Source organism: Choristoneura fumiferana, chromosome Z (assembly GCF_025370935.1).
Source record: "Choristoneura fumiferana chromosome Z, NRCan_CFum_1, whole genome shotgun sequence".
Taxonomy (NCBI): Eukaryota; Metazoa; Arthropoda; class Insecta; order Lepidoptera; family Tortricidae; genus Choristoneura; species Choristoneura fumiferana.
The window spans coordinates 6,734,334-6,748,160 of NC_133472.1; the positions used below are offsets into that span (position 1 = coordinate 6,734,334).

Consider the following 13,827-nt stretch of genomic DNA (forward strand, 5'->3'; position numbering starts at 1 on the left):
AAGGAACGAAACGGTGTCCACGGAGCTGAGAATTATTCGTGGGAGCGCTTGACGATACGTTGCGTCTTCGTAGACACAGTGTCGTTCCTTTCCCACGCAAGATGCACGCAAGCTGTACCCCTAGTGTAAGTTTTCGGTTACAAAATACGTCTCGATCGCGTTCGCGTTAAAATCTCAATTTGTATGGAAACACGAACATCGCAAACGTTCCGCTAGAGGCGCTGTTCGTGTTTGCATACAAATTGAGATTTTAACGCGAACGCGATCGAGACGTATTTTGTAACCGAAAACTTACACTAAGGGCACTGCACGCAAGCGTCATATGACGATGTCGTATATGACGTGCGGTCTACGTGGACAATAGGCCTTAGGTAAACGTCCGGGCGCTCGACACGCTTATGCCCAATAGACGACGCTCTGCTGTCATCTCTATTGCTAATGAGATAAGATTAAAGATGCCAATTATTGGGACAGTGACGACCACTCGTACGTTTACCTTACTGGCAGAAGTAATTACTGACTGATAGATTATGGGGCATTGTTATGGTTTTTTGCAATGACATGACAAGTCGCACAGCCAACTACTTTGTTCCGGTAGTTCGTCACGCGAATAATATAAAAACATATCGTATTCGTCAAACTGAACAACATTAGTTCAGCGACTTTTAAAAATAATTAGTTTTTAATTTTTATTACACTTAAGTTTATTCGAAGAAGCAATGTAAAGCAAAATGCTTGATGTTTGTAGCGTGACAGGCGACGTCAGTTGAGTTCTAGGATGGCGTACATTGATAGCACAGTATATAATTTGTATGAAAATCCAAAAAAAAAAAAGACTTCATTATTTTTAAAAGTCGCTGAACTAGTGTTGTTCAGTTTGACGAGGACGATCTATGTTTTATTTTTTTTTGCTCGTATTACAGGCCACACGGTGTTGGAGTCTAATTCGTATCGTAATGAGGGCTATCGCGAATGAATTCGCCACTAGAGGCGCTAGTGTAGCGTGAGGTCTCCGAAATGTTAAATCTCATAGTTTTTGGGTGAGCTACGCGGGTTTATTTATAATTAGAATAATTTTGTGAATATTTTGCAATATCTGAAATTAATTATGGCAAATATGCGTTCCGGGGCAATGAATGTCTGTGTTTTGAGACAGTTTTGGCTTTCGGAAACCTTTCTCCTCCCTTTTTTCCGAACAAAACGGGGACTATGCAACACTGTGGCATGCTCGATATTTTTATGGTACGGATTTAAGGTGTATTAAATATGATTTTAATCTAAACTTTGTTTTCACGCCCGTAATAACATACTTTCAAAGCGCCATCTAGTGAGACAAGAGTTTGCGTAAAAGAGTTTCAAATTTTGTAGTTTCATTCGCAAAGCATATATACGTGCAATCGCAATTGTCAAATTGATATTGATATTCCATCCATTATTGAATATAAAGGACTAACAGAATTTGGTTATCTGTTTTTCTTACAGACATCACATAAAGAACTAAGAGAAATAGCAACATTAACCCAATAGTGGGTCACCAGAAGGCTAAAAAGCAGTTTAATCTTGCGTTAACCTTGAATAATAGTAATAATTTCAAAGCTAACTCATTTTTCTCTGACACTATTCGTAACTTATTTGCCTTTTGTAAAGTGCGTATTACACTTGGTATTGTAGTATTGTGGGTCACAGTCATTAGCGGACAAAGCCGGGGTACGCAGTATGTGAATCAATTAGCAACGAAGACGTGGCTGAAGAAAACGAACACATGTAAGGTTGGTCAGCGCGAATGGTCTAAATAATTGGGTAGAAAATAATATACTAGGTAAAAAAAAAACTTGAACGAGATCTAGTACCTAAGTAGTTTTTTTAATACGTCATAAATCGTAAACCGCAATTTACCTTTCATTCAATCAACAAAGAACTTTTATATTATGTTATTGTTTTATTTAAAAAAGAAAAACTACGTGTTCAATATTTTCTGGTAATCTAACTCACGGACAGTTCTAGAAGTTTAAACACACTAACCTATTAGCCATACGAAATATATAGTAGATTGTACAAAAAGAGCATAAAACGAGCCATTTTACCCGAGGTGTTCATATCGTATTACATAGCCACCCGAGCCGGTACGGCGAAGGTGGATGGACACGTCGACGGGAAAATGGGTTTTCACTTCGATTGAGAGGAAATTAATAGCAACAGTGGGACCAATTATTCTTAATAGATACCTTTTATTTTTCATGCATTGCTATATAATAATACATTTTTAGTTTTATTGATTTATTTGATTGATTTTTAGTTTTACATGAAATAAAAAATATATAGAAACTTTTTTGTTTGTGGCTGTTGGCACCTGATTACCTAGGTCTTGGACGAAGATTCTACTTTATGCACTAGTCTAGTGACTAGAGCATAAAAAAATATGTCGCCTAGATCCAGCATAAATAGCAACTTTACGAGCATGAGAAGTGAAAAATCGTTTTTATGTGAAAGTACCTACTGTTCGATGTCGTTTGTCTTTAAGGACAAAGCACTTATGACAGCATGTGTGTGTTGTGTATGTAGTGCTTCCTGGGTTATACCATAGCGTAATAACAACCAGTGTAGGAACAAAATTTTCTTGCGCTTCAAGTAGCTGAAACCTACGCTACGCCATTGTAAACAAGCGCGTCTACTGTAATAAATCATTACGCTATAGTTAGCATCCTATCCTATCTCTTTACCAATGCCAATGTACAGAAGAGCCGATTGTTGTAATTTTTTTATTCAGCCTAAATATCGCCGAATGAAACCACACCTTAAATGTTCGGTTTCCTAGTTCCTTGTCAAGCCATTAGACAGAGACAGCTAGGCCGGCAGTCGCCGCGAGCGAGGTCGACGCTCGGGCATTCGGTAAAGCCCAGTGAATTCGAAAATCAAAGTTCGTATCGCACTGTCCCTTTCACTCGCGTATTAAATGATAGAAGCGTCAGCGGGACGGCAACATACGAACTTTGATTTTCGAATTTCGTAGTAGCCCTGCAGTTTAGACGTGAATGAAAAATCATGAAATTTGCATTTCATTGCGGCGCTCTATAAGCGACTTCTAACTCGTTCGCTTTACGGCTTGGCAATGTAATTAAATTTTTCTCGCAGCTCTAAACTGGGCTTAATTAGCCTCCGGAACATTCACGGTCTTACCACAATTACGCGCAAGCATCTTTATTCAGGGTTGATAAAAAAACTTTTTTATAACCAAAAATTCAGTATTTGGTTCGGTTATTGTTTCCAGTACCCTTAGTGTAAGTTTTTTGGTTACAAAATACGTCTCGATCGCGTTCGCGATAAAATCTCAATTTGTATGGAAACACGAACAGCGCCTCTAGCGGAACGTTTGCGATGTTCGTGTTTCCATTGAGATTTCAACTCGAACGCGATCGAGACTTATTTTGTAACCGAAAACTTACACGAAGGGTACAGAGCAACTACATCGTAGGTCGTAGCTCCAAACGTTTTTTTATAATGTATAGTCGACCAAGTAACTGCTTTATCTACCATATTCTGGATGAAAAAAAGGATGAATGTCCCATTCACTTGTAATGTTCCAAATATTCTTTAATGTTATCAAATATTCCTGCAGGTCTACTACGAAACTCGAAACTCGAAGTTAGTGTCGTGCGGTCCCTCTGACACTTATACTATTTAATAAGAGAGCGAGAGGGATGGTACGATACGAACTTCGAGTTTCGAGTTTCGTAGTAGCCCTGCTGCTTATATTGTTAGCACAACTTGTATATCTATTTAGGGAGTAGAGTTCTAGATTTAATACGTAAAAGTTGGAAAAGATATTTTTCGGACAAAATTCACTTGCAAGATTTCACCCAAAAAAGAACGCCAACTATAACAACAAACATGGCAAGTTAAAAAAAAGCTCGTAAAAAAGTAGCAACAAAGATGGCAGGGAGGTGTCATCTATTGGGTAGTAGTATGTCGAACACTAGGACATTTACCTAACTTATGTTCATTTTGATCTCTGGGAACTTACATTTATATTTTGACCTCACCTCCGACCCACTTCCCGCCGCTTGCGCAACTAACCGCTATCACAAACGTGCCATAACGATAAACAACAATTAACATAATTAGGTGACATAGACTTTATTGTTGACATTATTATTACTTAATGTTAATTGCATTTTCATTGATAAAGTGTCGACTGTATCTTAGGAACGAGATTTTATTACGCTATGTTTCCTTGGAATTGTATGGGAAACTTGATTAAATACAACACAGAGATACAAATAAACAAACTACACTAATGTTAACGTAGATGTTAGAGTACTGGTCACTGTCCCAGTTAATTCCCATCGTTAATTTTATGTCATTAGCAATAGAGGTGACATAAGGGTGCCATCTATTGGGCATTAGCATGCCAATTACTAGGACTATCTATATATAGGATTTATCTATAATATTAGAAAAGCGAAAGTAACTTTCCGTCTGGTACCTCTTCACGGTTAAATCGGTGAACCGATTTAGATGAAATTAGGCACGAACATAGTTTGAGACCGGGGAAAGGCGAAGGATAGTTTTCTCTCCGAAAAAATGCATAGCTCCCGCGGGATAAGCGAGTTCTTGACAGACGAAGTCGCGGGCAAAAGCTAGTATTTTATTTGTTTACTCCGAAAGATGCAAAATGGTAATTGTGTCCCAAACAAGTGACCCGGAACAGGGCGGTAACAATACAGGGGGCCGCTAGGAAATATATCGTACCGTCCCTCAGTACCCTTAGTGTAAGTTTTCGGTTACAAAATACGTCTCGATCGCGTTCGCGTTAAAATCTCAATTTGTATGGAAACACGAACATCGCAAACGTTCCGCTAGAGGCGCTGTTCGTGTTTGCATACAAATTGAGATTTTAACGCCAACGCGATCGAGACGTATTTTGTTCATAGTCAAAATACCACAAACGGGACTTATCACGCTATTATTACACAAGTAATATTTACCTCGACGTTTCGGCAGCGTTACAGTTGCCGTGGTCACGAGTAGACTGAAGTGTGGGGTGTCAAGTCTGCCTAGCAGCGCGAGTTCTTCGAACTACCCGCACTTGATCACTAATAGTGCCGGCACTCGTATCACGAAACCCGCACTTGGTCACTTTGGTCTACTCGTGACCACGGCAACTGTAACGTTGCCGAAACGTCGAGGTAAAAATAATAGCGTAATAAGTCCCGTTTGTCCCATTTTGATTTTGAGTGATCACGAAAGTTTAAAACGTATTTTGTTACCGAAAACTTACACTAAGGGCACTGACTCGTATTAAATAAGGACGGCAAGATACGAAGTTCGAATTTTGGACCTCGGAGTGGGCCAGAGAGGTTCGAGAGCTGGTACACATTTATATGTAGAAGGTATTTGAAACAACGCGCACTTAAAAATAGTTTGCTAGTGTCGTTCGAAACTCGAAACAAAATGTCGGTTTTCTTTTTCTTTCTCATTAGAATCTTCAGGAAATCAAAAAGACATGGGACAGAAAATAACGCGAAAAAAATTACTTTTGGCCAGTGTAATTTTATAATCTTTAAATTGAATGTACGATTGAATTGAACGAACGTGTATTATACTGTCGCCCTCGATTTTGACCGCGAAGAACTCGTTTAATACGTTGTTATAATAATAAAAACGAAAATAAACATGAATAATCAGTAAAAACGCTCGTAACGGCGCGGCCTGCCCCGCTCCTCGCTGGCATCCAGTTCACGGCCTTACGCAGCCCTAAATACTTCTTAAAAGTGTCTACCAGCTCCCGGACTATATAGGTACATTGTTTATCAAAACATGTGTTAATTTTATAACAATTGTATCACATTTGTAATTATCTTGTCCCAAATCCGGCGATTTCCGAAAGTGTAATAAAATATAATCGCCGTGTTATATGACTATTCTAACCGGGTGTCCTAGATTGGTGCGATAATTTCGATTTATATATTCTTCGCGTGTGCGGTACCGTTTTGTGTAAGTAGGTGTAAACGGTAACTACATACAAACAACCGAACGGAGAAATGAGCAAGAGTTAAATCCTTCAATCTGTAAAAAAAAACTCCCATAATATATTGTGGTCTTCATTTACGATGACTTCACTATCATCATCATCCTAGCTATATACGCGTCCGTGGTGGACACAGGACTCCTCTCAGAATGAGAAGGCTTGGGTAGTTACCACGCGGGCCCCGTGCGGATTGGAACTTCACATACACCATTGAATTCTTCGCGGGTAGTGCAGGTTTCCTCACGATGCTTACCTTCACTGTAACGATCGTGGTAAAATTTAAATGTTGCACACATGAATTTCGAAAAACTCAGAAGTGAGAACCCGGGTTTGAACTCACGATCCTCTGCTTGAGAGGCCAAAAAGGTCAAAATAATAGGCCACCACGACTGACTAGTCATGTATAAGACAGGACTAAAGCGAATGTCAAACATTTGATGATATTTCCAAGTAAATTATATAAAAATTAAGATTGGTTTTATGGAATCTTTTTGAATTTTTTATTTAAATTCCAAATTTTTTGTTACTTTTACGGTCATCCCGTAAAACCTATATCGAAAACCTAGGTTTCCAAAAAACCAATCTTAATTTGATTGCTTAATAACGATATCTCTTGTCCGGGTGAGCGGTTAGTTGCGATGGAGTGCCGAAAAAGTTTCTCGATGAGGGCTACGGCATAGATGTCGCTAGTGTCGCTGCTTAAGTGGCTAAATAAGAAACAACACAAGCTGAGGTGCATAGGAGAAATTCGTGTCTGTATCGTTGTCCAGCGGTGGTGTAGCGGTATAGCACACGGCACGGAATGCCGAGGACCAGGGTTCGATTCCCAGCGCTGGTCTTATTTTTCTGGTTTTTCTGTGCATCTATATTTCAGTTTGTATTTTCGATAAATTATATAATTAAATATTTCGCCATTACACTGCAAACCTTTCATTAAACAACAACAATCTATTGAGTCTCTTATTTTCGTAACGTGCCATTACCCAACCAAATGGAAGAGTCGCGACCAGCAGTATTAACTGTTTGGGGGGGAGGTGTTTTCTAATTGGCCGGTGTATCGTATCTCAAACACGGTTTATCTCGGTGTCAGACACTTCAAGGACCGCGGTGATCTTTGTGCGCGTCTCGGATAAGAGCGATATTTGGGATTTGTTTTACTATTCAATGCAGTAAACATCAAAATATACACTGTAGGTGACAAACTTATAACCAACAAGTTGGACAACCCCCTTTGTCTCTTCAAAGTACAATATCTCAAAACGGCTGAACCGATTTTGATGAAACATGTCTAAGAACCACTAGAAAACCTGATTTCAAATAAAAAAAAATAGGACCCACATGTGTTTGAAAGTAAAGTAAATACCCATTGTGCGTCTAAGATTCCTACCGCAGCTAACAAAAGAGCTGATAATCTTGAAACGGCTGAACCGATTTTGATAAAACATGTCTAAGAACCATCGCTAGAAAGCCTGCTTTCAATTAAAAAAATCGCATTCAAATTAGTTCACCCGTTTAAGAGCTACAGTGCCAGGCAGACAGACACACACATACACAGCGGTCAAACTTATAACTCTCACTCTTTTTGCATTGGGGGTTAAAAACACGTGACTTAGTTCTTTGTTTTTCAACCTTTTTGACACGACCCCTTTAGTATGAAGAAATATTTCGCGTTATTAACGTCAGTGTTGAATTAGAAGTGCAATTACTTGAACGACAGATGTAAACTGTACCCCTAGTGTAAGTTTTCGGTTACAAAATAAGTCTCGATCGCGTTCGCGTAAAATCTCAAGTTGTATGGAAACACGAACATCGCAAACGTTCCGCTAGAGGCGCTGTTCTTGTTTCCATACAAATTGAGATTTGAACGCGAACGCGATCGAGACGTATTTTGTAACCGAAAACTTACACTAAGGGCACTGAAGACTGCAATCTCCCGACTCTTTCAAGAATAGAAACTAAAATTTGCTTATCAATGTAGGTAAGTTACCGATAAGCTATGAATGAACATAACAGCACAGCACAGTCCAGTGGATTGAAAATCATTACTTCAAACGATCAATTTCACTATTTTATGTACGTGTTGCGATTTTTTTTTTAACCCCCGACGCAAAAAGAGGGGTGTTATAAGTTTGACCGCTATGTGTGTCTGTCTGTCTGTCTATGGCACCGTAGCTCTTAAACGGGTGGCCCAATACGAATGCGGTTTTTTTATTTGAAAGCAGGTTTTCAATCGATGGTTCCTATATAATGTTTTATCAAAATCGGTTCAGCCGTTTTTGAGATATTGAACTTCGAAGTGACAAATTCGGGGGTTTTCCAACTTTTCAAATCTCAAAAAAAACCGCATTCAAATCGGTCCATCCGTTTAAGAGGTATGGTGCCGCAGATAGACAGACAGACAGACACACATAGCGGTCAAACTTATAACACCCCTCTTTTTGCGCCGGAGGTTAAAAAAAACTAAACAATGTAAGTAGGCTGCACAGGGCACTTTTACGTAGGTATTATACTTTTTCATCTCTCCTGTTCGGAAAGTTCAATTTTCATGGGTAGATAGCCGGGTGGAAAATTGCGTTTCCATCTCTAGGGTGGAAAGTAATTTTTTTTAATTTTTCGGTTAGCCACGGAGTCGAAGATAATTGAGCTACGTCAATGACACTTTTTTTTCATGTTTCGGCATGGCCATCCCGGTGCACGTCGTGACCAAGGAGCTTATATACAACACTGGAGGTTGAACGCCGAACATCCGTTTGAAACAAGAAATTTGATCTTTATTACATCACGAACATATTTCATCTCTCTTTTTAGTTAGATTAAGAAAGAGATGAAAGTCATTCGTGAAATGTGAAAGAAAGAGATGGAATATATAAATAAGTAATAAAGGTCAATCATCTTAATTCGGCGCTCAACCTCCAGTTTTGTATATAAGCTCCTTGGTCGTGACTAACTCGATTTTTTTTTATAGTCGGCCGTGGCAAGTGGCCAGTCGAAAAGGTACCGTTGGAGGTTGGATATAAGTATGTAAATTCAATTTATTATTATTCAAATTTTTTTTTGTGGTATTTTACTTTTCTCGCAGTCGAAATGAAAAGTAGAGTGTGATTACCCATTTATTCCCCTCTCTCACTTCGTTCGAGCGCCAGGAATATCTCGGGTGCAATGGGTCACTTTCCACCCTTGGTTATCAATCTTCTATTGTAAGTAAATAAAACGCCACACAAAAACGCTCAGTAACATGCAGGATTATAATTTATAATTACACAGACCGATATCCCAAACGCTAAAGTAATAGCATACTTTCACCGGTTTCGCCGCGAAATAGCGTATTATTAAAACAGATGATTGGTGCCATTTCCTAAAACTCTACGGACGAAAGTCTCTCTTTTTCTGGTCGAATAATCTGAGATACCGTTATATTATACGGAAGTTATATTAATCGAAGTTTGTGTCGTGCGGTCCCTCTGACACTTATACTACTTAATACGAGAGCGAAAGGGACGGTACGATACGAACTTCGAGTTTCGAGTTTCGTAGTAGCCCTGCTGGCCCTATAGCGAGGTTCTGTACGAACTTCGATTTTCGAATTTCGTAGTAGCCCCCTGCGCAGGCGCAATTAATCAATGGCGGCGCCAGCGCCAAAGTACGTACACATTTGTAGCTATTCGTAGTAAAAGAGCCTTTCATAAAAAATGCAAAGCCTACCGTACGTCCACTTGCAGGCTTTTTAATCTAGGTTTAAGTGGTCTTAAGCCTTGTCAGATCCATACAAGAACTGTCAGTTTAAGCCTTAAATCAAGATTTAAAAAAGCCTACAAGACGTCCTTAATACCAAAAATTTTAAAAGACCTATCCAGCGATTAGCCTGCACTATGGGATAGGTACTAAACCTAAAAAAAAAATCCTACGTTTTATTTTAACGCTGTCGACATATTTGCTACATACTCGTATATATTCATGCAAAATTACAGCTTTCTAGCACTAATAGTCTGTAAGCTGGCCGCAGACGGACGGACAGACAGACATGGCAAAATACAGCGTGTATTTTTGATACTACCACATACTGCCTCAAACTGTAACCAGACGAAGATTTCAGTGCTGTGAACCGATATCAAAACAAATTGTTAATTTAAAATGAACTACCAGAGCGTCATTATTTTTTTAATATTTTCGAGCAGCAGCAATGTAATGCGCGTACAATGATTTGATACGAGAGAGAAACGTCTGTGACAGCTGTCACGTCAACAAGTGCGACGTTTCGAATAAAAACAAAGCAGTATCACGTAGTGATACATTGCGTGCTAATTAATTTTGTAACTTTGTAAGAAAAAAAATAATACATTTTTTTTACTAAAACAATAAAATGTGATTATTAGGGCTGTATAATATAGTTATGTACAACTGATTTTGTCTGTGTCCAGCAAAGGCTAATGTCAAAGTGACAGATCATAAGATCGTCAAAACATCAATATTAAATGTAACGAACAAAAGCATAGACTTAAATTCCAATTGTATTTATAACCAACAGTGGCGTGGACTAAACATTTTCGCTTAGCAATCCAGACCGGAGTGTGAGAAAAGCGCGAATTGAGAATGTCTTCGGATTACCGTGGAGTTTAGGCAAATTTTTGAGTGAGAAAATCATGAGTTAGGTATCTCTTTCGATACAAAACCTTGCAGTTCTACTGTACACCACGCCTGCCATGCTGTCATTATTGACATCACATAAAAAAAATCAGGGAACCCGGTGGGAACCGAGTCGTTACGGCGCCACGCCACTGATAACCAGTGTGTCCTACACTTGTTAATAAAATGCTGACACATAATACAATTAAACTGATAGAAACATTCAAAAAGTAAATATTAAAAGCAAAAATTGTAATTGTGTGATAATTAATTATACAGAAGAAAACAACACAATAAACCAGCAGGCGTGTGCGAAAGGGACGCTCGCTAATGTACCTACTTCAGATTAAGTTGTCACCTGTCATTGTCATTAAGTATTTAAAGATTCAAATCTGATTATTTTTAATGCGAGTGCTAACGTTACAACAGTGCGGATGAAAATATGGATTATTCGCGGTAGTTCGTTTGGCTGTTCCTTCGAAGGATAATATTGCGTTTTTTTTCTCACTAGTTCCTTCGCAAGAGATGAAGGAAGAACTGCGTTTATTTTTACAAGCTTTTATTTAGTTCCACCTGTCCCGTTGTCTCTGTAATCAAATCTTGCAAGTTAAATTCGACCTTCTTCCAGTAGTTGGATTGGCTTCTTTGGTATACTTATGTAAATTGCGTGACAATACAATAATCTGGTAGTGACATCCTGGTAGTCCGGCCAGGATCGTCTCCACAGGACGGAACTCTTCAACTGTTAATGGCATCGACTTGAATTGGTATAGGTACAAATGTAGTTACGAAAATAACATCGTCACCTGAATTGGCTAATATTTTAACAAAAGGGAATTGAGTTGTTCTTATGATTCTTGTGATTAACTCCAGGGGTAGGCTACCTTCTATTAGGTAGAAAAGAATGTAAACATGACATTCTGACTTTCTGTTTTGTTTACTCTTTCGTTGTACTAAAACAGGGTTGTACGTAGGTACAACAATGAATATAATTGATGACATTAAAAGAAAAATTGTTATCGGTTAATCATAGTCATGGTGTTACAATTTATTAGTCAACAAACAAGTCTTCAATAGCCCGAACCTTTTCTCAGTTTCGTTGGCAAATTTGTGGCCGCTCGTGCGTTTTGTTAATGCATCAGCTGCGTTCGAATACGGACACAGAATTTGCAATCACAGAAATTCAGAATAGGTAACGGGTTTTATTGGTGAAACAGTTCGCGGATCGCAAAAACGCTTAGCATATCACAGCAGTACAAGGTACGCACTCAGGTAACTCGGGTCGATGACCAGGTTAAATTATTCCAACAGTAAACAACTATTCTACAAACGCTTCGTGTTAAACCTTATTTTCAATTAATGCTGGCCAGTTTTATAATCGTGGACGAGCGTTTATAGTTTGTTTTTAGAACGCGACAAAAAGCGATCGACATGTTACAGTTTTTGCGCAGACTCAGCCGATTGACAATTGGGGAAGTGCAGCGATGAAATCATTACATTCGCCGGCCAAGCTTCGACCTGAGTGTGTACCCAGAATAACATCGGCACAAAGAAAACAATGCATAAAGTTTCAGATAAGTTGCAACACCATGCAAAAACAAAGGCGTTACTGTGTTAAAAGAAGGCACACGGTCAATTCGAAGGTAAAGTTAAGATAAATCGAAGCACACACACAAGCGAACTGAATCAGCATCGGCGATCAGCCGGTTCTCGCTCGCGCTTTCAGATTCCAACTCAAATGGCCTCATCGGCAGAGAGCTCCTACATGAACTCACCATTGGAGCCGAAATAGTCGTCTTTATCCATTATTTCATGCTGGTAGCCATAAGCGGGCAGCCATGCACTGGAGCCAGGGGGCTCGGGCCAATCCGATATCCGCACCTCTTCCATACTAACATGAAAACACACGGTCACTTAGTTATCACAAGCATGCATGGACTACCTCTGCGTTCGTCCATTAGGCCGTCATTTAGGGCGATAACGGTCGTCAATTCGGTACGGGAGGCTAAACAACCATAATAGCGCTCTGAGACGTGCGCACGCGGCGGGGAGCGGCGGGTAACTGCCGCCCGGCGCCCGCGTCGGCGGCGCGATCTCTCCGAGTTTCCATAATCTCCAATAAAAAAAATCCCGACGTGCCATTGCATCGCGAGACCGTATCGACGGACGAGCAGCAGTAGGGCTACTACGAAATTCGAAAATTGAAGTTCGTATCGTACCCTCCCGGGACTCCCAGACTCGCTCGGGTCGGAAGCAAGGGATAGGTTTTTTTAATCCCACGTGCAAACTTTGCTTGGTTTTTTTTTTGTCAAATTTCGTTATTTTTTGGAGAAAATACGAAAACTAAGCAAACATTATGTAAGAAAATAGTGAAAAATGCTAAGTCCCATCCGACCTACTTAAATTTGAACATTAGACTTCCACATTACAACGCCAGCATAAGGTAGATGCTGTTGAACCATAATAATATGCTGGTATTCAAATTATCGAATTTACCGAATTATTGCGCATAAAATTTACTCCAAAAAACCATTAAATATACGTTCACGTACCTACCTAATATTCAGCTCAATTTTGTTCAATTTCGAAAAACATTTTGATTGCTGCGAAAGTTTTAAAAATTCCGGCTTACCAAAAAAAAACCTGGCATCACTGCTCTGAGCTACGAATAATAATTAATTAATATTCGTAGGCTCTGAGACTATACCACACCATAGCACACAATAGATAATAGTACAAGTAGCCTACAGCCAGTTTAATTTTTATGTGAATCCCCAAACTGTGTTACAAGTTAGGCGTAGTTGAAGTCGGGGTAAGTCCCTGGATACTATTTGGCTCATTTAATCGCAGTTAAAAGTGTTGGTTTAATCTAATTTTTGTTTTAACTTTTTTTTTATCGCGACAAATCATTTTAATCCGTAACATGGTATGGTTCCGATTTGCCAACTTTTGTTCTATATGTAATTTTAAGAAGCGGTAATTTAAGGAAGTGGTCATTTTAAGAAGGAAGTGGTAATTTCAAGTAGTGGTAGTTTCTCAATGTGGTCCTAAACCGGTGAAAGGAAGAAAACCTTGTTGAGCTTGTGGAGCGCGTCCTTTCTCCGAATACTTTTTTAAGAGAAGTTTCCCCGCCGGCCGACGGCTTTTACAGCTTACCGGAGAGAGGGCGAGCAACC

The 13,827-nt window shown here is 39.3% G+C and overlaps 1 protein-coding gene across 1 annotated transcript in view; it reads right to left on the minus strand.

Moving 5' to 3' along the window:
• The window catches only part of LOC141444085 (uncharacterized), a 186,546-nt gene extending 173,843 nt beyond the window's left edge, over nucleotides 1-12,703 (minus strand). The window contains exon 1 of the mRNA XM_074109545.1: nucleotides 12,427-12,703. Within this exon, the coding sequence (XP_073965646.1) occupies nucleotides 12,427-12,541 (115 nt within the window). The 5' untranslated portion in view covers nucleotides 12,542-12,703. The remainder of the gene's footprint in view (nucleotides 1-12,426) is intronic.
• Between the last annotated feature and the right edge of the window lie 1,124 nt (nucleotides 12,704-13,827).